The 23,398-nt window shown below is 40.6% G+C and overlaps 1 protein-coding gene across 8 annotated transcripts in view; it reads right to left on the reverse strand.

Annotated features, from left to right (window-relative positions):
- map7d1a (MAP7 domain containing 1a) overlaps window positions 1–18,117 on the reverse strand; it is a 38,561-nt gene extending 20,444 nt beyond the window's left edge. For 7 of the 8 annotated variants that reach the window (XM_080039454.1, XM_080039457.1, XM_080039456.1 and 4 more), the window contains exons 1-3: window positions 17,743–18,117; window positions 3,599–3,811; window positions 461–529 (exon numbers count right to left, since the gene is read on the reverse strand). In XM_080039454.1, coding sequence (XP_079895580.1) covers window positions 461–529; window positions 3,599–3,811; window positions 17,743–17,812 — 352 coding nt within the window. In that variant the 5' untranslated portion in view covers window positions 17,813–18,117. The remainder of the gene's footprint in view (window positions 1–460; window positions 530–3,598; window positions 3,812–17,742) is intronic. The other variant, XM_080039451.1, reaches the window with a different exon arrangement.
- Window positions 18,118–23,398: the final 5,281 nt, after the last annotated feature.

Here is a 23,398-nt window from a genome sequence, read left to right on the forward strand (position 1 = left end):
TATCAACTGATATAAAAAGTACAGCCATGTCAGTTCTGATGACACCCACGTTTTTTTATATCAATGCAACATTTGTGTCAATGTGAGGAATATCTTGAATTAATTCAAATAGAATTGTCTTAATGGTCATACATTTAAGTGCAGAGCCTAAACATACTAGTTAATAAACAAACATACAATAAGCAAATGTTGTCGTAGTGCTCGTCTATTTCAGCATGCATGCAGTAACGTCTGTATTTGGCACAAGGGAGGCTTGACTTTTGCCAATTTCAGTCACTTCTGTGCAGAAGCGTGGGCAAGACATTTTTTCTTCCCTGTGCTACATGTGCATGCCATCTGCAGCCTAAAACCAAGCAACACAAAAGGCAAACGTAAAACAACAACCTTGTTCACCCCAACACTAGGGGGAGCTCTCCTCCTATGTAATGGGCTTGAATTCCCACCCCTTGTTTCCACTCACCAATATATCTGGCCTTCTCCTCTCTCCGCTCCTTGGCAAGCTTCTGCCTCTCCTCTGACCTAACCAGGTCTGGGATGAGAATGGATTCAGAGAGAAAAATACAGAGAGGATGTGTAAGTCATCATTAACTTAAAAACAAGTAAAACCCATACAGCCCAATTAAACACTTTTTTTTAAGTTTACAGACCTTGTCAGTAAAAACAATCACAATATTATTTCATATGCAATGACAACACAGCATGGTAGCAATATCATAACATTTTTAATTAAGTTCTTTGCCTTGTATTTCACAAAGCGTGATTCATTACATGCTCCCATATAAATGAGCGATTAAGGTTCAAAGCTCTTACCAAGAACTTAATTAAAGCTGGTTAGTCAAGCTTACCTTAGTGGAAATCATTCCTTGAGGACAACTTGTGTCATGCGGCGGGGACAGGGAGTATATAATTGTATCAATAATGCTACATCCACTATGGCTGAAAAGAGCATAGTCTGTCTTGTTGTTATTATTCTGTATCTAAAATAGTATGTTGTTAAGAAAGCACTGAAGTAACTCGTAATACTCGTTCAAAATCTTGTGCCACAAGACAATGGCGGGAACCTGTCAATTTCATCATTTTAACACTGATGTTACTTTTATGTCTGAAGCTGATATGTACCATATTATCTGGATTTAAAAAAAAGGGAAAAAAAAGAACAAAGAAAAATCTTCATACAAAATAGCCAATATTTTCCAAATAATAGCTGCAGCTGGAAGTCTCACTAATTCTGCTATGCCATTTGGATGTGGGTGCATGTTTGAATGTGATGTGACTACAGTGAAGCACTACATGCATATATCTGCTTACACATAAACATTCCTTCCAAAATACCTTAGTGGAAACACTCACACAGTAACATAAGCCAATGGGAACAGCAATGCAAGCAAACACTGAACTGAACCATTTCAAGAATTCAAACTGCATCCTTTCATGATAGCAGCTTCTACTTTCTTGGTAAACATGTTGTCATTCTGACTCACCAAAGGCACTGTTTGCCTCTGTATGTGCTCAAAAGAATGTCCCAATAAGTATTACTAAAGCTGAAATTATTATGTCGTTCATCAATTACCTGACAGGTAGGAAATGTATAAAGTTACTTTTTTTTTATATAATTGATAAATTGTTGAAATAAAAAGTGAAGGTTGGGGGCCGTTTTCAAGTGTGAATATTTGTTGAAGTACGAAATTGTTATGTTTTTCTCGGATTCATTGTAATAGTCTTTTTTTTTTGTACTTTGCTGAGATTCAATTGATCAGTCAATAAATCAAGAAAATTAAATAATGAATCATGAATGTGATTAAAGAGAATTCACGTTTGTCTTGTTATACCTTCATCATTATACAGAATTGCAGCCCATCCAAATAAATTGGCATTGAATGTGAATAGACTAAAACCACCACCATGTGAATATACACTATATAACCTGTCCACCACTGGCAAAAAGTCTGCAGTCTTGATCTCTCTTTAGTATTCACAGAACAGATGTTCAATGTCAAACACAAAGGAACTTATCCTTCAGCAGTGTCAAACAGGGGAGGCGTGCATCATAAACAGGGAAACAATCTGCCATGCAGCCTCCCATAAGAAAAAACCTCTGACCCACTTTGATATTTATAGGACTATGTAAAGCCCATGTGCACTGCTTCGGTTAGGTGTGATGTGCTGCTGTATGCAACTCACCACCGCCATGTTAATCATAACGTCACATGCACAAAGCTTTCCTTGACAAAACTGAGAAAAATACTACTTGGTGTAGTGTTAAGGCTCCAGACTGTACACACATACACTCTGGCATCCTCACAAAATGTCAGCTCTGTTATTTTGTTTGCCTGTACATTATGGTACAGTGCAGTGTTTTGGGCAACCCTCATTGTGCAAACGTAACAATAATCTGAAAGAAAAAAAGGTGTTTGCAAATAAATTTATTTCACTATTCTCTGACTCAAGAAACACAATAATAACAGAGGAACAGTCAGCCCTTGACACACCACCAACATGAAGGAAATTCATTTTCACAGGAAAATGTTGGAGATGTGACGAGAGGAGAACCATTTCCACAAGCAGCATTTCCCAGCTGAACTATAAGCCTCACCATTTAATTTGACTAATTAAGTGGCCACAGAGTGCTTTTCATCTTCAACATACCCCTATGGGTGGTGTTAAACCTTACAAGTAATGAGCTTTGCCAAAACCAAAAAAAAGCAAAGAAAAAGCTAACTTTAAGGACAAATGAGAAGCGTGGGTCATTTTAGGAATCAGGAAAATAAGAACTGAACTACATATTTCTCTAAACTGGACAAGACGTTTGATATTAAACCAAGAACACCATAAAAGTATTGATAAAGCCAATGTGGGTGAGGTCATTACAAGGTATCAAAACTGGAAGTATTGTTGTACTGCAGTTAGGAATTTTGGAAGGGTTTATCCCCATCACCTCACGCTAAGGGAATAAAGACCATGACCACAGTGAATGGATTATGGATAAAGAATAAAAGGAGAGAGAAAAGAGGCTTACTTTTCAAAATCCCCCAAACATGCTCCTTTGAGTTTGCCTGTGCTGTTACTGAGTGGCTGCAAGGAGTTCAATTGGTAGCATTGTGGAAATATCTATGGTGCAACTACCAGATCAAACTAAATGCCTCCTTGGCATCATTCACTGAAATGGGATTCATTCATTCAGGTTCCCTTTGCCAACCCTTTAAAAGGGACCAGTGCATGGCAGTGTCAGCAATAGCTATCCACTTATCAAGAAGGCTATATTGTCCATATTTTACTGGTATATTGCTAATTTAATTTTGGCGTAAAACATTTTTTTTAGATGTTCCCTCATCATAGCAGCTTCTGTTTCATGCTTTTTCCACCACTCACATATAACCTGCTGCAGCTCTATTGGATTTAGGTTCTCATCTGAAAGCATGTGGTCACTATTACACCATTACTTCGATCCTGGGGCATTACCTTGCCTCGAGAGAGCTGACCTAACTCCGGCAGACTGCTGGATAAGAGCTTCTTGATGTCAGGCCAAATATAGCTTCCATAATACACACGGAACGAACATCATATACATAAGTAATTTACTGGGGACATGTTCTTTTACCTTCCTTCCTTTTGGACCTTGGGGCAGGTGATGCAGGTGACCCAGGTGTTCGAGCGATGCTGTCGGATTTGGTAGGTGTAGTCAATCTGCGGTCTGTGTCTTTCTTAGCTGGAGACTCCATTCTGTGAGTGCTGTCTGTCTGTTCAGGGCTGCTCTCGCCCTCCGGGTCAGGCCGCGTGGGCTTTGTGTCCAGATCTGAGGAGTGGGGAGCTGCTGCTCAAAGAGAAGAAAAACAGAGGGGAAGAAAAACAAGTTGAGTAAATGAAAGTAAACCTAAGGTAAGAAGAGCACACAGTCAGTGACGGAATTCAACCAGTCGTTCTTCATTCCTCTCTCACTGCCGGGCCTATGAAGTAGTTCAGTGTGGATGACGTGAACCTCCTCAACAGTGTAAAGTGGTGTTGGGTGGAGTCCATGGCTATAAAAGAGAAGACTGCAATCTTTGACAACAGTTTCAGATTGATAAGTCAAATATTCAGCAATGCATAAAACACAATGGCATACAGAACACCTCCAAAGATAGGATCTAAGCTTCTTTGTTACTGTACAATGTTTCTTTCACATTGTTGAGCAACATTATCTGCTGCAGAGATTACACCATTTGCCTCAGAAGGACAATAAGATAATAAGTCTTAAGCCTGCTTCTTCTAACTCCACGCCTAATACCATTTGGACTGTTCGGGACTGATTTATCGACAGACCGCCCTCAGCGAATGGCCTGACTCCACTGGCAGAAAAAAAACACAGTAATTGCTTTTTGGCATCCTCCATGATTCTATTGAGATAAAATAAATTGCTTAGGAGAACGGAAGCAGAGTGATCATCTTCCCAATGGCGGTCCAACTTCACTGCGTTGAAAACTAAATCGATAGGAGCCAGTGTAGGCTCATGAGTCATCCGTATGCATGTGTAGACTTTAAAAGTGTTTTGATACAAGAATGGCTGTGCTAGCATTTGGCAGGCTGCTGAACTTGAATCTCCTACTCAAACATTAGTTTGCCTAGGCTTTGACGGCCGAACAAAGACCCTCATGAGGGGGACAGTTGGCTTTGTCCACTCAGCACTGTTACCCCTGCGCTCCCTGTGGAACCATGTCGGAGCACAGTTTCTTCTGCATAGTCTCTGAAGGTAAACACTGGGGCAACATGCTGTAAATTATTCAGACTCGGGCTGAAAACAACCCAGACTGTCAGGGGGCTGTCGCACTAGGACAGTGAATGCACTGAAGATTTACTTCAAGAACGCTGTGCTATTCAACAGTGTGCATAGGAGACAACCAATGAGCAGCGAGACCAAATGCTGTGTGCAACTTTAAACAGAATTGATTATAGCTTTCTATAGAGTACGCAAAGTATATTGTGCCTCGCAAGCTCCTCAAAAACAAGCATGCAACATATAAACCCACTGCTCCCTTGTGAGTGAAGCTCTGACTATTTTTAAAGGTTAAATTCTTGTTGTCAAAAATCACTTTTTGTAAATATCTCCCCACGAACTGGCACCCGTCCGTACTGTTTGTGTGCTGAAAAGAAATCCAGTGTTGATACACAGCCTAGATTTTGTAAACTTGTATGTAAACAAAGGGTATGTAAACAAATTAGGCCCAACGTAGCTAGCAACATGCCCTTTAACAGAGGCTAAGCTGTACACTGGAGTGTTTTTTTCAGCACATACACGACACAAACCAATACCATTACATACAGGTAGCGGATGGTGAGGAGATATTCACTCATTTTGACAAAAAGTCATTTTGACAACAACATAATTTCTGTCTTCACCTTTAATCCAAATAACCAGACAATGCTAGACAAAGGTCTGCATGATTAGCCAAATGAACAGGTATTCTCACTCTCAAACTTCTCACCACTGCAACTACATTTAGTAGGATACCAGGCCTTACTGCAAAGATTGTCTGAACTCTGCTTGGCTCATGAAGAAGTTAATGTCATCAGTCTGTAACTAAGGGGCAATTACTGATGTTGGATGAAGCCTGATGCCCAGACAGAAGAGCCGTAGGAGTCTATGAAAGTGCTCAGCTGAGAGACAAAACAAAGCGTTTCCACCGTCCAAGCATCCCACTATTAAATAAGCATTCCTCAGGCAGCGATGTGCCTTGACAGAGAGGGGCCATTGTTGTGGTCTCTGCGTGGCAACGGGACGGCAGCCAAAACATTGCAATGACAGGAGAGGAACAGAAAGGAAGGAGAGAGGGTGAGTAGTAGTGAGATAAACTGAAAGTAGAAGATGCACACTGGAGTCAGTTCAGCGCAATTTTGAGGCAAAATGCTTTGAGGGGAGAAAACAGGGAGAGAGAGAGAGACACTAATTTAATCAGGGTCGACATAACAATATAAATTGTTTACTTTAGAAAAGGGTACTATGCCATATGACAGCGCAGCAACCGGGATGTGACTACTTTCATTTAAACCAGAGTAAATCCAGTAACACTGCCCGCTGTAGGCTTTTCATGCTGCATTAGTATTTGCTACTGAATTGAGGGAAAATCCTTGCACAAAAGACTCACGTGATTTACTATTTCCCTTTTATTAGCCAAATCCCTGAAACATTTTTCCTTACAAATCATACTACACACACACACACACACCGCCAGGCGTTCCATTTCCATGGCTCAGGTGATGAAATATACAGTATAACCCTGTCTCTGAATTTATCATAGGACACTTTTTTACAGATCCCTGGGGGCAGATAACTAAGCTACAGAAGGTGATAGGAGCAAGTGCAGCTCTAACAGACAGGTATTATGTTGCCTCATAATATCCTGTGAAAGTTCCCCTATACACCTGAGAACTTGAGCCGGCTGACAGGACTGTGATCTATATGGTCAATGACCAAGAGAATGAGAATGTAACACACTCTGGTATGTTGGTGGCACTGACAATGAATACCAATGAAACCTGAAGCCCTCTGGAGAGAAAACGGGATGGGAGCTGAGGGAGAGCATTGCTGCTGCGTAGTAAGGGACTGAAACAAGGGCTGATTGATGCGGGCAGTCTAGGGCCTAGGCTACCAGACAACTGGGAGGACGGAGTGTACGAGAGATGACTGAGAGTTGATGGGAAAATCGTAGAATCCAAGAAACTGTTTGAAAATATAGCTGCATTTAACAACTATGACTGTTATTGATAAATACACTGCATTTTTGTTTAGTTCATGAACTCTTCAGTCTATAAACTGTAAGGTTAAATAAAAAATCCAACACCTACAAATTCTAACTTCTATGATCTGAAATCAGCAAATCATCACATTTTAGATGCTGGAACCTGTGAATGTGTGGCTAAATAATAAATGCCACAAATTGTATTTGATAATAAAAGTAGTTGCCGATTGTTGTTCTTCCGTTCAAATAGTCAACCAATCAATTCATCATTTCAGAAGAACTTACAACTGCAATTCATTTCAAAGAAATACTTTTTTTTACCATTAGTAGCTTGATCGTTAGCGGTAGCACAGTGAAGAAGAAGACTGCAAGCTAGTGTAACATGGTTGGTTGAGTTCTTGTTTAAATCCAGCTAAAATGGTGCAACAGCGCCATCTACTGTCGTAAACGTGTACCTGCACGGAGTAGTTGGGTCATTAGGGCAATGCATTCTGGGGATTTTCCAAAGCCATTGAGAGAATTCCATGAGGTAATACGTGTGTTGAGTCTGTGCGCATATTTAATAATTAACTATATGAACTGTAGTTAGAAGTTGAGCTGTTTATGTAAAGTAGGAAAATATATATGTTAAAGATACGTTTCGCCATGTTTTTGCTTGTTTTCAAGTCGCCTTTTGTATGTTTTATTGGTCGGGAAAATTCCTGTTTTAAGCTAGCTCACGTTATGTGCCGTCTTTACAGTGAACACACTATTGTCCGTGCCCACGTTGATGACTCTCCGCTGTTTGTTCTATGAAATATGCAGGTATGTACAGTAGCTATGTGTTACTTTTGCAAGGTGTTTTAATATTGTGCAGCTCAAATATTGTCTGCTGGTTTGTTATATTAGTGTTTTATTGTCACTTTGTAATACATGTTAAGAGGTTACTAAAACTATGGTAATAGCAGGTTAATGCACTTATGTGAGCTCTGTGAAAAGAAGAATATGTTTTTGTTATTATATAGGACATTTCTTTATTGTTTAAAAGAAGAGTGAGACTTCTGTTATGCTTTATTTATTTTATTTATGTGAACCAAATACCACTATACGATCACACTGTAATAGTTGAAAAGCCATTGAGAGAATTCCATGAGTGAACACACTATTGTCCGTGCCCACGTTGATGACTCTCCGCTGTTTGTTCTATGAAATATGCAGATGCAGAGCCATTAAAAACTGCTGTTGCCAAAACCTGGGTTCCGAGACGTTATTGTGCGAGAGACCGACCACAGAGGTCACACTAGCAAACATAGGCATGCAAAATGCACTTGGGGACTTTTTCCTGTCCTGTGCTGACACAGTGACGGGTATGTGTATTACGAAAACCGCTTACATCAAACAATATTGGGAAATACTTGAGGAAAATGCTCCTATAATATTTGCACATGTAGCCTACTGAATGCTGTGACAAAATTGATTCAACAATCATGAACTTTGTGTTCTGCTGATGTCACAGACAAAACTATCCCTATTTATGTAACACAAGTTCAATGTGGTGTACCTATTTGCAAATCATTGCAGGAACAGGAATATTAGTCTTATTCTTTAACTATATTATTAACACAACCCATACAACAGAGTGGGTCTACCAATGGAATCCTGATCAAATGCCTCCTTAAGGTAAATTTACACTCCAGAGGCACTGCACCCATGGGACAGACAAAAGCCATTAGACCACCCTTTGTGACATCACTTACATTATTCATATTCATAAATCAATGCACATCTACTTCCTCTGAGATGCCCACGCCTTCAACTAGCCTGGACACGGGAAAACACTTTGGTGGAGGTTATTATTGGATGGCTAGGGAGGACAATACGCAGGAGAAGCATTTGGTTAGCATTCCACAAAGTTGATAAAATCGTCAAGTTGAAAGCTCTGTTTTGCTTCTTCAGAGGCCCTGAAAGGCTATGTTTTAATCATCTTTTAATTATTATTGTTTAAGGAGCAAACAATTTAATAGTATGCTCCTTAAATGTAGGCTACTTACTACCACCAGCATAGTAAGAGATTATGCATAATGTTAATAGTATTATGATGATGGCATTTCTTGCATAATCTCTTACTATGCTGGTGGTAGCAAGTAAATCAATCTTTAGAGCATCTAAAAGCAGTGGCGTCATGGCATGGTTGCTTTGTTTTTGCCTCATACTAAATGGGTAATATATTTAGCAGCTAAAAAGTGGGTCAAAGAAGGTTCGGGAATGTGTGGCATGCTGTGTGTGTTCATTGCTTGAAGATCACTGTCACCTTGCACCCTGGCTCAGCTGGCCCCCACATGTCTCCCTATTATGGGGCCTCTTTAGCTGTAGGTGTCAAACAAAGCCTGAGGCACTCGGCTGGACCCATTCACATGCATGCAAAAGCAAAAGTGATACAAAGGAATAAGATATATGTAAAAGGCAGCTAAAAATAGTAAAGGAACCCCTGAGAAGCGGGTGCATGCATACATGCATGATCACGGTGAGGGAGCAGAATGGCAGGTTGAGAATCAGCAGGTTATTAGCACAGACTCAGTGCCATTTCCCAGTTAGAGGCATGTATGCTAGGTTGGAAAAGATGCTAGCGTTACTTCAAATGCTAGTTTGGGAAAATGTAGCACAGCTTCTGCAAAAGCTAAATTGTAGATACACTCCCAATGTGCAACCACAAAGGAATTCCGTACATAACAATTAAGATGATGAAATTGTGAGTAAAGAAGAGCCAAGTCAAAACTGGGACAACTGGTAATTACTTCCACACAAATTCGTATCTAGCAGAAATCCAATTTCACACAAATTATTTTGTTAGAACAGGTATATACCCAGAATGCAAAGGCTGCTTCTTCATGTAGTGCTGCCCCAGTGCCCCTCAAATACACTATAGTCCTCTAGGACTGCAGGGCACAAGAGCCTTTCCAGTCTAATCTAATTTAATTTAATGTAATAACAGATTAAGCATATTTATGTCCAAAGAATAAGAAATGCCGTTATTTAAAAAAAAAAATGCAGGAGACCAGGATTATGAAGATACTGTATGTCCTTGGGAAAGCATGTGACCACATTATAATGGAAGCTCTTATCTCCATGTACAGGCTATCTGACAGGGAACAGTACTAAGCAGCGGGCTCACACAATATACCACACTGCTATATGTTCTACTTGTTCATCAACCTCATAGGGGACTGATGAATTGGGGTTAGAAAGAGCTAATGTTCAAAACAGCGGAGCAAAACACATGACTCACTGTATGACAGCATCAGACAACTATGACAGCACATTCTTAGGACAGTGTCAGCTCGTTAACACCTAAGGGGAGGGATATTTTTGCCGGTGTGAAACAAACTCAAAGAAGTAATGAAGAGCTTAAAAAATGATCTTGGTAACATGATAGTGACCAGTCAGTCAATGAGTTCAAGTTCAAGAACTGCTGCTCATTCCCAAATGCAGCATCCTGAGCACTGCCAATGTCTTCCCAAGATACAGTGCAGAGTAAAAATATAGGCCAAGAGACATTGAATATTAATGAAAAGAAAAGCGCTTCCCTCTTCAACGCAACCTTCTCCGTCGCCTGATCAAAAGTGGAGTGGCCTGACTGTAAGCCCACCAACAGGACTTACTTGAGGTTTAAAATCAACAATAAAGATAGGTTGGAAATCCTAAATGTGGCTAACTTAGCAAGAAATACTTAGAAAACAGGGTGCAAATGCAGCACATTTTCTTGAAAAATGCAAATGAGTCAAAACAATAGGTGAGGAAACCCCTATTGAGACCCAGAGTGTGAAATCAAAAGACTGGAAGGGGAAAAGGGCGGCAACTCAAAAAGGAAAGAAGAGAGGAACACGGGAAGCACACAGAGAATGGATGTGCATCTCATTTGGGATGGGCCGCCCGGTGGACTAATGAACTACCTCATCGCTTACCCCTCTAACCCGTCGCCCCTTCACCCTGTTGTGTCCCTCATGCAGCGAATAGGGTGATGTAAGAGGGCAAGGGGGCCCAGACACACAGGAAGCGCAGTGTAAACAACAAGCACTGACCGCATGCCAAAACCAGGCCCAGCGTTTGTGTGTGTTTAAGGACCAAAGTTGTCATTAGATCTGCTAACAACGAAGAACTAGATTTTAAAGGAGAACTGAGATAAACATTTAACATTACATCTTTGCACACTATCTGCTCATAAATACCACAATGACACTCATATCCATTAGATTATGTTATGTATTTTAGTACAACTGGTTTAAAGATGCTCATCACAATTTCCCAGAGCACAGTTTGATATTGCTTTATTTACCTGATAGATAGTCAAAACCTCAAGATATACAATGATATGAAATAGTGGAAAGAGGATAGAACTAAAGATTGTTTAGTATTTTTGCCTGATGAGCATCTTAAATGTTTAATTCCTGATCAGCGTTCTTGTTGACATGTTTTTTTGTTGGTCATGGTACAACTAAGAAAACAATGACTGAGTTAGACCTGCAACTAACAACTATGTTAATTATCTATTTATGCCGACTTATTTATTTGACTGATATATATTGAGAAGAAAATATTGAGTTCTAGACTGATGACAGCTGGTGTCTGCCTTATAAAAGAGAATAGTGTATTTGGCTGCATACCAATCAAGAGGGTTGAAGACAACAGACAGCATTCCTTTGTAGGATGCCAATCATTAGGTGAATACTGATGTCTTGGTCAGTGACTGCAAAAGCTTTCATCCCATCACCTGGCCCATGATGGAGACAACGTCTGGTATTTAGCCGGTGCTGCTCTCTCTTGTGCCAAAAGCCGTCACACTGATGAAAGGCTTTGCTTATCTGAACTAGAAGAAGCCCTTACTAGGAACTTTGCATCTGCTACTGCCCCCACCAACATGCACCATAAACTCAGTGTTACCTACACAGTCCCACCAATGGTGGTGGAAGAGTGTCGGAAGCCTCTCTCAATGACATTAGAGTACCAGAGGGTATGCTGGGCCGCACAAGCTGCCATTCATACATGTGTATTGACATGCCAGTCTGTCGCTCCTGGCAACCTGCTCGACAACATCCCTTTAGGGGGTTGGCAAGTGACGGCATGAACTAATCCTTACTGGACTCACTGATAGAGTGTTTTAGACCCCTGTCACTTTGGTCAGTCCAACGATCTCAGGTATCTGTAGTCCCGGCCTCTATGCATTGTGGGTGATTTCACTTAGAGAGCATACAGAATTTGATAGCACCAATAATGACCGGTTCCAATAGGAGTACATAGTTTGGTGCAACCCCTGTGTGCTCTTCACTGGGTGTAAAAAAGTAGATACAAGTTATACGCTGACTGTGTGTGTCCTTGTCTGAGGTAATGCACAGAGCCGTTGTTTGTCTTTTCGTAAAACCATTACCTAAGGAATAATATCAGTCCAGGCAGTAATCTAGTGCTTGTTCAACATACAATTACATCCAACAGTTATCATTAACTGGATTTGAACTTTTCTGCTTGCAAAAGGGTCCAATCATGGGTTTCATAAATTATAAGTAACAACGACAAGGCTAAACTTCCACTCCCTCAGTGACAAGGTTCAAATCAATCAACAACTACATGAAACTAAAACGATCTTATCAAAAGTAAATAATTCTGATAATAGTTTCAAACAATGGCTCCAGATGACATACTGTATGGTGCACCTGCCAAGGAATGTGTGATCAAGATGTGTTTGGAGTATGAGAAGCATGCCCTTTAACTGAACAGGGACTGGTCTATTATTAGCGGATAGGTCTGGTGACTGGAAGTGTCAGACGACCAGAGAGTATAGACCAGCAGCCCGTCTGGAATATTTTCAGACTTGGTGGAGGTGGAAGGAACAAGCGACACAATCCAAAACAAGACTTCCTTCCCCTTGTCCTTCTTCTTGTGTCCCATGGAGTAGGACACTACATCTGACTATTACAAATGTATGCAACAACACTGTGGCATCAGCATTCTTCCTGCATATTACAGACTAGACTGAAAGACAGAAAGTGGTAAGGAAGAGCAGATGCCTTCCAAATGGTGCACGCTGCATGGGCTTCTTGTGCATATCGGGGTTAGTAGTAGGAGTGGCATGTTTCAATGGCATTCCATCACTTACTTGCGACTGTGCAGCATCTAGAACCAAACCTTGCATAGATGGCACCCTCCCAAATTGTGTGTTGTCATTCTGGTTTCATTATGCGCTGGTACAGTCAATGTATTGATTACAAATGTTGTCTATAAATAGTTCACCATTTTGGTAAAATTGCTTTGATTGCTGAGAGCTAGATGAGGGGCCAGCCAGCTAAACTTGGCCTTAAGGATGGAAAAATGAGTATTCGATATCAAAGGGGTCGGTTGTTAAAAGGAATAGACCAAAGGCGCTGAAAAGGACAGATTATGCATCAGAAAGTCATTCTTTGAATGGATTCCCTAAAAGTCAGACAGGTTCTTGGGGCCAAATGTGAAGTTGAAAGTATCTTTGGCGAATTGTAGAGGCTAATTAACCACAACCGTAGCCCCTAGTAATTTTAAGTGTGACTAATAACATGTATAGGGCTATGGAATGTGAGTCAATTACTACAGTCATGATCATAATGCATAATGTACAAGGAATTGAAAACATGAGCTTAATTGTCATATTTCAGCAGTTGAGTGACATTAGGCAGAACGTTCGGCAATCGTCCAAATGATTTACAATGTGAGACCACAGAATTTGCTCTCTGCTGTATTGATGCTACCTTGTGATATTAGTTGGTTGGAGACGGTTCAAGTGTAGGCAAGTTCAACTCTAATCCTACCTTAATCCTTCTTTTCAGAGTCATCTCTGTAATGTGAGTAAAATCGTTGTCAGGTTTGTTCCTTATGAACTTAAAATGGGAGGTCCAAAATCTTCAGGACTTCACACACAAAATATCAGAACCTCAAATTCTGTTTGTCTGTCGTTCATGTTCGCAAAAACAAACATGGGCTGTGTCTGTGTGCACATATTGACCGTTTCAGTAGTCATTTCCAGGTAGAGTCCTGCAGAGATTTCACAATTTGAGTGCTTGTTAATGGGAAGGCTTTCTCTATCATTTGCCTCCTAGACTGCTAGGTGAGAGATCTCCCTCTCTTCCCTTATGAGAGAAAGGTCGGTGTCCGGACGGTGTGATTTACACCATCTGGGTGCTACAGAGTAGACTGGCAATGACGTGATACCTCTTTTGTATGGGGAGTTAAACTCTGGAGAAAGCAGTGCAATCTGTTTTTTTAGTTTGTTGTTTTACCCTCCTCACTTTACTGCATATCTCACCATCTTCTGGTCTGTAACATGCTTCACTTATCAGATTCAGTCCTCTCCCGCATTTGGATTTATTTCCTGGAATTGGACTATATGTCACTAACATAACGGTGGAATCCTCCCTTAAGGAATCCATAAATAAAACATATACAAACCCTAATCCAAATATATGGAGCATCCATTAAAAGTTATAATAAAAGAGCATATCAACTTTCCTGTCATTATTACTAGCATGGCATATTAAGTGCACACATTGAGAATCTGGATAGCAACACATGTTTTGACAAAGCGCAGCGCCATCACTGTCGTCATGTGGGGCTTTTCCTAACGTAGGGGCTTTGTGTAAAATAAAAATAATACGATTTCAATTCAGTCAAATCCAATATGCTGTGAATTGATTCCATCAGAGCTGTAACCCAAGTTGGCGTTTCATTAAAAATCCATTGTGATTGAATACAGTAGGAGCCAGAACACCTGAATATGTGTCACCGTCTGAGAAGTGCACTGTATTTTCAAAGCAGGCCACGACGATGCCTCAGTGTGCTGGCATGACTTCAGTCAGCTCTTTGTGACTCAGATGTTTATGTTCTTCTCCCTTCTCTAGAGAAACAAGGGTTAGTATCTTCTATAGAAATGTGCTGAGTGTGGGGCTTTGAACATATCTGAATAATGTGGGAACTGGGAAGCCCCCAGTCTCTTCCACATACAAACATATCTTAAGTAGCTTTAGAGGAATACTCAAATAATCCATACACCAAAAGAAAAGGTCTATCTTGTGAAAGAGTGGTAAAGTATAATAATTCTCAGTTTGCTACTTTAAGCCTTTTAGCCATGCATGCCAGGAAAAAGCCTTTGGATTGACAAGTAATCTGTGATTGCAGCCACATACACTGAATTACATGGATTATGCAGAATAGAGCCCACACATAAATTGTTCCCTGTTGTGTGAACCACTGGGTAAAATGAATGAGATTACTCAACAGCAAGAAGAACAGTAGGCTAAATGTAATGTTGCGCCATTTTTTTGTCCCTGCGATACATAAATAATATATGCAGATTTCTTATTTGACTGCATACATTATGTGAGGCTTCAAAGTGTTCAGCCCAAAGGACACCAAACTTCACAACAAATAAATTAACGTTAACAAGGATGTTGTTTGACCCATACTGTAAGATTCATACACCACATGATGGTGTCAGTGGACGATACATTCCAAACATGGATGATTTCACATGTGGCTAACCTGTCTAATTTAAAAACGGAGCACCTTCAAAACATGAAATCCTGCACAAAAACAATGTTGGTTCCCCCTGTATCTGCTCCATTATTAGGCTGTAAATCCAGGAGGGCCCACGTCATCCTGTTTACTGCTAATTTACAAAGCAGCTCTCTCTTCCTCTCTCTCTCCAAAAATGGGACGCAGTCGCACTTTTTCTCCTGATTACATAACAACTCCTGCGGCTGAAGATGTGTAGCCGACTGATCCTGTTCACCAGAGTGAAGGGCTTGACAGTCAAAGCTGGTGGGTTCTCCCATTTTACACAATAGACAAGGACTACTACACTATGATCCGTCTCACTGCTCTGCCTGCTGTGGCTCCTTATCCTTCATTTGGCTGTGGTGAAGCAACTTGTCTTTTTTGCTTTTTGCATAATTGCTCAATTACACTTAAAAGTAGCCTACCGTCTTTGTGTGATATATTTTTTATTCCTCCAGTTAGAATTGTAGATATGAGCAGTCACAATCTTAAATGCTTGTGCATATGCTATGAAAGGCAAATCTTCAAAAAGGAAAATAAAAGTGTCTATTCATCCCAGCTGGTCACAGTTTGGCTGTTCAGGTATATGGAGATTAAAGAGGAGGGCCAAGCTGAGCCGACTGTCAAAGGGTGACAGGATGCAGAACACAGAGAGAAGAGAAGAAAGCCTGCATGAAGAAAAGAGGGATTAGGAGAAGATCTTCTCCAAAAGCACTGACAGTAGATTTCCACAATGTTGGGCCAGGCTTTCACTAGCTGTAGTCCAAGGGCTTTTCCAAGGGCTTCCAATCGGCGCAGATCAAGTGAGCTTTGTTCACTGTCCGCATTACAACAAAAGACAGAGCCATTTTTCCGACTGTCCCAGTGCTTCCAGGTGTTATTTTAAATATCTTGCTCAAGGGTGCTTGACACATATTTTTGGGAACTGATATGACATGGCGACTAATGTTGCACTTTGAGGCCTGAGTCATGAAATGAGGAGTGTTTGAGATCAGATGACTTATTGGAGACAGCTGGAAAAACTACTTTTTAAGAATTCCGGCCAGCATGGGAAGCATGACAATCTGGCTGACATACTGTAGATCACCGAATACAAAAGGGCCTGATATCAGTTTGCCATGAGTCACACTACATATCAATGACAGCCCCTATGCAGCTGTATGTCCCTATATGTTTAAAGACACCCCAGTCTATTGGCCAAGATTCCCACGATCAGGGTGGAGCACGTTTTTCTCCTGCTACTTGACGAAGAGCCAAAACAAGCTGACCTCCCTCCACCAAGTCCCCTGTAGGCAGGAAGGAAGTTTTTTTGTTGTCAGGAGAAGAAGGAGGAGGAGGCGGTCACATTGTGTGTCCCCTTTTCTATTTCCAGAAGCAGCCAACATGTCAGCACACACAATGCTTTGGCATAGAGATTCAAACGAATGCAGGGGTGTCACTCTTTCTTGCAAGAACGACTCCACATTGGCAGGTTTTCAACATTGAGCATTTGTTCAATCTTGCCTCAAACTGAGACATTTGTAATAACTGAGTGATATGACATCATTGGCCTTGAACTGTCTGCACGGTCACGGGATAGCATGGTTTGTAATTGCACATATAAAGCAGTAACTAAACCGGATCTGGCCGGAGTGCAAGGTGAACTCTTTCAACGTCCTGCACTTTGGCCATAAACTGATCCTCATTAACATTTTATTTTTGATTTCATGATTTGCTGCATCTAGAGCTGCACCAGCAGAAAATCAGCATGACTGGTCTGGTGCAGACTGCAGTAGTTAGTCACTATTTGGAAAACATCCTCAGGTTAAGTCGCACCAAAGAGGACATTGGAAGGGATGCCCACATCACCTATGACTGCATCATGTTAGTAGTGACCTTACAATAACATACGGAGGGGGATGGGGTATCTTCAGTCAGATGACCTCATATAGCGCAAATTGTGTTATAACCCTTTTGGTGGAGATATGTGCGAAATAAATTGCAAAGATATATAGGCTATAGTTTTTAACAGACAGCCATCAGCAGTCAGTTGGTGTGATCATGCCGGACCGGTGTTGTTGTTTTCATCATTGAATGGGTCTGCACATTTGTAGGCTAAATATTTTTTTGTATAATCACTTAGATTAAAATCAGGCTAGAGGTTTAGGTGTTAATCTTGCGGACAACAGAGCTTTATGATGTGTGGCTGACTGTCTATGCTTGCACCTCCTAGTGGATAATTCACTAATTCATCAGACACATTTATTCCCGAGCACGTTCTCTATTTCCTTACCTTAATTGCGCCAGTGTTCATCAACCTTCCACATAGAGCCCAGGCACTATAAAGTTAACACTGGCGAGACGACGTTTTAAATCAATTTGATACAACGTGACAAAAAGGACATGAATGGCATGCATGACAAAGCACTCGAAGCAGGACAGATTCAGATCTAAAGGTAGGCTGAACATAGGCTATAGGCTACCGTCAGTAAAGACTTACATGTTGCTCCAGACAAAGTATTTTCCTCCATTTCGGCGGCAATACCCTGGCTTTCAGTTATTTTGTCCATTCAAACGTGCAAGTTTCGGCTCTTCCTCTGAGACACTCCTCTCATTCCTCAGGCAGAATGCGGGGGGGTTGAGGAAACTTGGTCGAGTCACTCCAGTTGTTGAACCCGATGTCCTAAACGAACCGGGCAGAAAACGGTCCTGAGAGCGTCCAAATAGACAAGAGATAGGGAAACATAAATACAAATAAAACAAAGCCGCGTCGGTACCAGCCTGGAGGTACCGGTGTCCGTGGCTGCTCCTGTTAAGGGTAAAATAAAAACCTGTCTGTGGGAATTTGGGAGGAGGAGTGCGGGAAGTTCCTCACTCTCCGACACACCACAGCTGATGCTGCGCTCGTGCGGATGGTCCCTCTGGCCTCCGGATCAGACTGTACCATTATTAAGAAAGGGTGGGAGTGGCTGCTACATAAATCATTGTTCGTTAAATACTAGCTAGATTAAACATTATTGAAAACTGATACAGTATCTGCTACATTTAATATGTCAGTAGTACAGTCCAATGGCAAACATTTCCAACCAAAAATAATGTATTTATTCGAAAAAATATAGTCACCCCCCTCGGTTGTTTTTGGTTCGTCTACCCAAAAACTACAACGCTCACACAGCCAGCCAGTTCACACTTTACATACATTCTGAAGCCTTTGCTATACCCTTGTCAATAAAGTAGACTAGGCTACTCTGTAACATCTGATTAAAATGTAGTAAGAGCAAATATTTGTATATGCTTAACTGGGCCTATATGAAAAACTATCAGATTATAATAGATATTTTTGAGGTAAGAAATACTTTCATAAAAATATTTTCTTTACTCTGGCTAATTTATTTTCATTTTTAGCGCTTCAAGTCAATGCACATGTATAGTATGTTTGTCAATAAACACATCCAACTCGGTTAGGTGCGTATACAGGGCAAAAGCAGGATACAAAGGAATAGGAGAAGTAGTCCACACAACCTCCCAAAACAAATGTGTTTTCCTGTAAGGTTTTCTAAAACAGGCAATGGGGTTTTCTTTAAAAAGTTTTAAGAAGCTTGTTATAGGCTTTTCAGTTTGCAGACTAGTTCTCCTTTTTCTTGACATAAATATTGACAGGCTGCCAGAAAACACCACTCTAAAATTATATAGGATCATTCTCCATCATTGTCCTGCTTATAAGTGTTTCATGGAAATTCAAAGTGGCTGTAGCACTGTGTAATGCGAGTATTTACTGAAGGTACCCTCCACACTACATGCATGATTACATTTAAAGAAATGCCTTTGCAAGTGTATTAACCCAATCACCCTATTATGTGATTTAAACAGTATGCACTGTTAATCATTTGTTGGAATTAAAGGTAGTACATGCATGTAATTGCAGCGTAAGGGAAACACTAGATTTTTATGTCAGGAAAGTTTTTGTTTTGGATGATGGATTATGTTTGATGTGTGAAACAAGTTACTACTCCTCCCAAGATAGAGCTATTGTCACATATTAAGACTTTTTTTTATATCTCTATTCAGTCAGCGTCAAAACGAGTCTGTTAAAAACATCAAACTTGAACAGGATCTTTGTGACATAACATTTTTAATTCCTGCGCACTTTCTTATTGTCTACCACCACCTGTGGATCTCCCAGAGCATCTGCCAAGGTGGGGGCTGGGCCAGGGGCTGATCGGCACGCTTGAGAGGGGACAACCCTGTCAAAAGGACCCCAGTGGGGCTCTTTTGTGCAGCTGTTGAGTAGGGTTCACCCAAACCCCCAAGAGCCACCTGTCACTGCAACTGGAAAGTAGGGGGATGTTGAATGAGGAGGTGGGGGTTGGGGGTGCTGAAGAGTGTGTGGTTGATAGTTTTTGTTGTTGTTGCAGAATTAAAGTCAAAGAGTGACTTTTTCAATGCGCATTTTTTCAATGCGCATTTTAGTGCTTGTTATCACATTCTCTTGATCGTTTCCCTCCTTCATTACAGCCTGTTGATTCAAGAACCATCTGTAATTGAATCACAGATAAGTATGGTATTGCATTATTCTGAAGGAAAAAAGGAGCGAATAAAGAGTTAAGCTTCCACTCCTTTCAAGTTGGGGAAAGACTGAAAGAGAGCACGAAGCGTCTTCTCAGTGCTAATGAAAGATCAATGGTTTTAATAAGTCAGCCAATCCTCAAGATTTACAGAAAATTGAAACCATATTTCTTTCTTACATCATCGCTGCTTTTACTACCAAGTGCCCCATTACTGGGCCTCATTTGTGTTATATAGTACAAAATCAAAAATCAGTGCCATAAAGGTAAATAATATAATAAATTGTCATATTTTGAACAATACATCTGTTGTGGTATTGTACTCAATATAAACCATCTAAAAGCTTTCAGTATTCTGTATTGTATAAAATAAAATAAAATAATCAGTAATGTATTATTCTGATTTGAGAAAGTACACATAAACTGTAATTAAACTCAATTGCTTTATTATCTTTTGTCTATCTTCTCCTTCTATCTTTCTTCTATCCTCTTTATATTATGCTATGTTGTGCAATTATCAGACAGATGCTGAAATACTTTGTTCTGAAGAAAAACTAAATCCTTCAGAATTCATAAACATTAACTACTTTTCAAGTGCTCTGTAGGACACACGTTTTAAGATCTTTTGTGCAGGTTCTTTAATGTATTGAAACCCTCCAAGCCTTTCTTCCTTTCATTTTCCTCTCTATACCAAGCTCTTCAACCCACACGTGCACACACTTGCACACCAACACCTGTGTGCACACATGAAAACCTATTTCATAAAAAAACAGCACATATCACATTAAAGTTAGTGAGCTTAATATGTCAAACATGTACATGGTTTATATATTGTATCTATCATAGTTTCATTGCCACAGTGTAACATATGTAATGTGTTTTGTTTTATATTATACAACATATATAATATAAATTAATTCCTGAGTTTCCTAAAACTTTATATCCCACTAAAAAATTTCTACTTTATTGTCATTATTTTTTTTCTCCCTCAATGTGGCCCCTGTACTCTGTCGGAGTGACAGGAAAACTAGCTCTCACTCCAGTGTGTTGCTAACGGGGATCCTAATAAAAAAAGAGGAGGGATAAGAATATAGGTAAAGGTAACCTGTGTTTGAGAACATGTGACAGTTTTACAATTAAACCATAACTACCCAACCATGCACACTATACAGTTTTCAAGGTGCTTGAACCAGCAGTCTGATAAGAAAAGTACAGGGCCCGGGATAAAAGCATTCCTCAACGGCAGGAGGAGTGTGTCCATTTATCAGACATCACTGTACCATGCTATGCTAATGAGCCATTCAAAGCAAGGGGGATCTGATAGCACAGTTGCCCTCCATGAACTGCATTTAAGCTGAAATGTTGCGTGACTTTTTTTTTAACATTCAGCAGACTGAAACAGTGGCTGATGAAGATACACATTAGTGCCCTTTAGTGCCTCTATCTGTGTTGCTCGTTTTCATTGTTTTGATTGTATGCCAAATTCTGTAAAAAACCTATGAACCTGTGTGATCTACATTTGTTAACCACTTGTGTGACCTCACTGCACACAGGAAGTAGAGGACCCCCTCCTCCTTTAGCCATCACTCAGTGCTCAAGAAAGGACTTGATGTTGGAGCTGCAGCTGCACTCCTCACTTAACACACAGAGGACCCAAACACACACACACACACACACACACACACACACACACACACACACACACACACACACACACACACACACACACACGCGCACACACACACACACACACACACATGCACACTCACACACACCTCAATAAACTACCACTGATTGAAGGAAGCCTCTCTTCACGGCAGTTAACAGAGAGCATCTGGAATATCAGTAAACACAAATGCCGAAAACAAGGGAAACTAATTGGAGAGGTGGGAAGTAGCGGAAACAAGCTCAAAAGAAAAAGGAAGAGGGATTCTGGATACAGTATCAGACACTATGTGAGACAACTGATAGGACAAGTGAGCCGCTGATGAGGACTTATCTGTGTGAGGATAGTAGGCTACTCTGAAGCCTGACGTGTCCCTTTCCAGGCCTTCCAAAAAAATCTATCAGACAGCTTCAGCTAATTCAGAACGCTGCTGCTCGAGTCCTCACTAGGACCAAAAAAGTGGATCACATTACTCCAGTTCTGAGGTTTTTACACTGGCTCCCTGTCACTCAAAGAATTGATTTCAAAATACTGATGTTGGTTTATAAAGCCCTCAATGGTTTAGGGCCAAAATACATTACTGATCTGCTGATACATTATGAACCGTCCAGAGTCGTCTGGGACAGGTCTACTTACAGTCCCCAGAGTTAGGACTAAACAAGGAGAAGCAGCTTTTAGTTTTTATGCACCAAATATCTTGAACAAACTCCCAGAAAACTTGAGGTCTGCCGCAACTCTCAGTTCTTTTAAATCGAGTCTGAAGACTTTTCTGTTTTCATTTTAACCTGCAATTTTTATTTTATTTACTTCTTTTCATTTGCTTTTAAATGTTTTCTAATGTGTTTTATGTATTCTAATCTTGCCCCTGTAAAGCACTTTGAGTGGCCTTGTGTCTGAATTGTGCTATATAAATAAACTTGCCTTGCCTTTCCTTGAGACTCACTACCTAGCTGTTTGATCATGGACAAGGAACAAGAAGACAGTCAAACGCTATGAACTAAACAAAAAGCTGTGTAAAGCCCAAGTGATCAGTTGGCTCAGGTGCACCATGTCTGTCAACCTATAGCTCTCTCACTGACAGCTGCCCATGCTGATAAAGACAGACTCCTGCTGTAATTATAACTATATCCATTGGATGACATAGCTGTGGCTGTTGTTGTTGCTGTTCTGATTGTGGCGGTGACACATTGATTTAAAAATGGGGGAAAAACTAACTTCACATTATTTGTGTGAAGGGAATTGATATGGTTGTGCTGGCTCAACGTTGTATTGACGCTGCTGTATTCCTGAGCTCCTGTGATTGTATCGGTAGCACGTCATGTAAATGCAAATGTATTGCAAGGGAAGGCAAAAGCAGATAAGAGAATAAGCATTTTCTAGCGCCCACAGAGATATTTCTTCACCATAACATCTGCAAAAGAAGAAAGCGCTTGTATCATTCTATTCCAAGAACCATAGTCACCACCAGCTCCGCCAGTCAGTCTCCAGAGGTCAGCCACTGTGAATGGCAAGGGTAACCCTCAGCCTGGTAATGAAAGAACAATAGCAGGAATGTTCAGAATGTCCCTAGAGAACATAGACCTAGCCTATGTTATAGACTACTGAATGCACTGTCTCTGCCTTAAGCAAATGTGAGATAGCAGCAGCAAGGGTGGGGTAGAATAAGGGAAGTGTTGGTAATGGGTATGAGACGAATTAGCTATGATGAATGTACTGCTGAAATATGTCTGTTTCCACTTTTCTTATCTAGCTGAGCAAAGACAGTTTTGCACATAGGCCTATCATTTGAATGATGTCATCAGGAGTTTGGTTTGCGTGTAGCAGTTGCTGGCTCAGTTCACTGTTAGTTTTCAGAAAGCAACACCAATTTTGGGTTATCACATCATTGCCTCAACACAGCAGGATCAAAGGTCACCTGCACCTGC

Source organism: Ammodytes marinus (genome assembly GCF_949987685.1).
Source record: "Ammodytes marinus genome assembly, chromosome: 13".
Classification (NCBI taxonomy): Eukaryota; Metazoa; Chordata; class Actinopteri; order Uranoscopiformes; family Ammodytidae; genus Ammodytes; species Ammodytes marinus.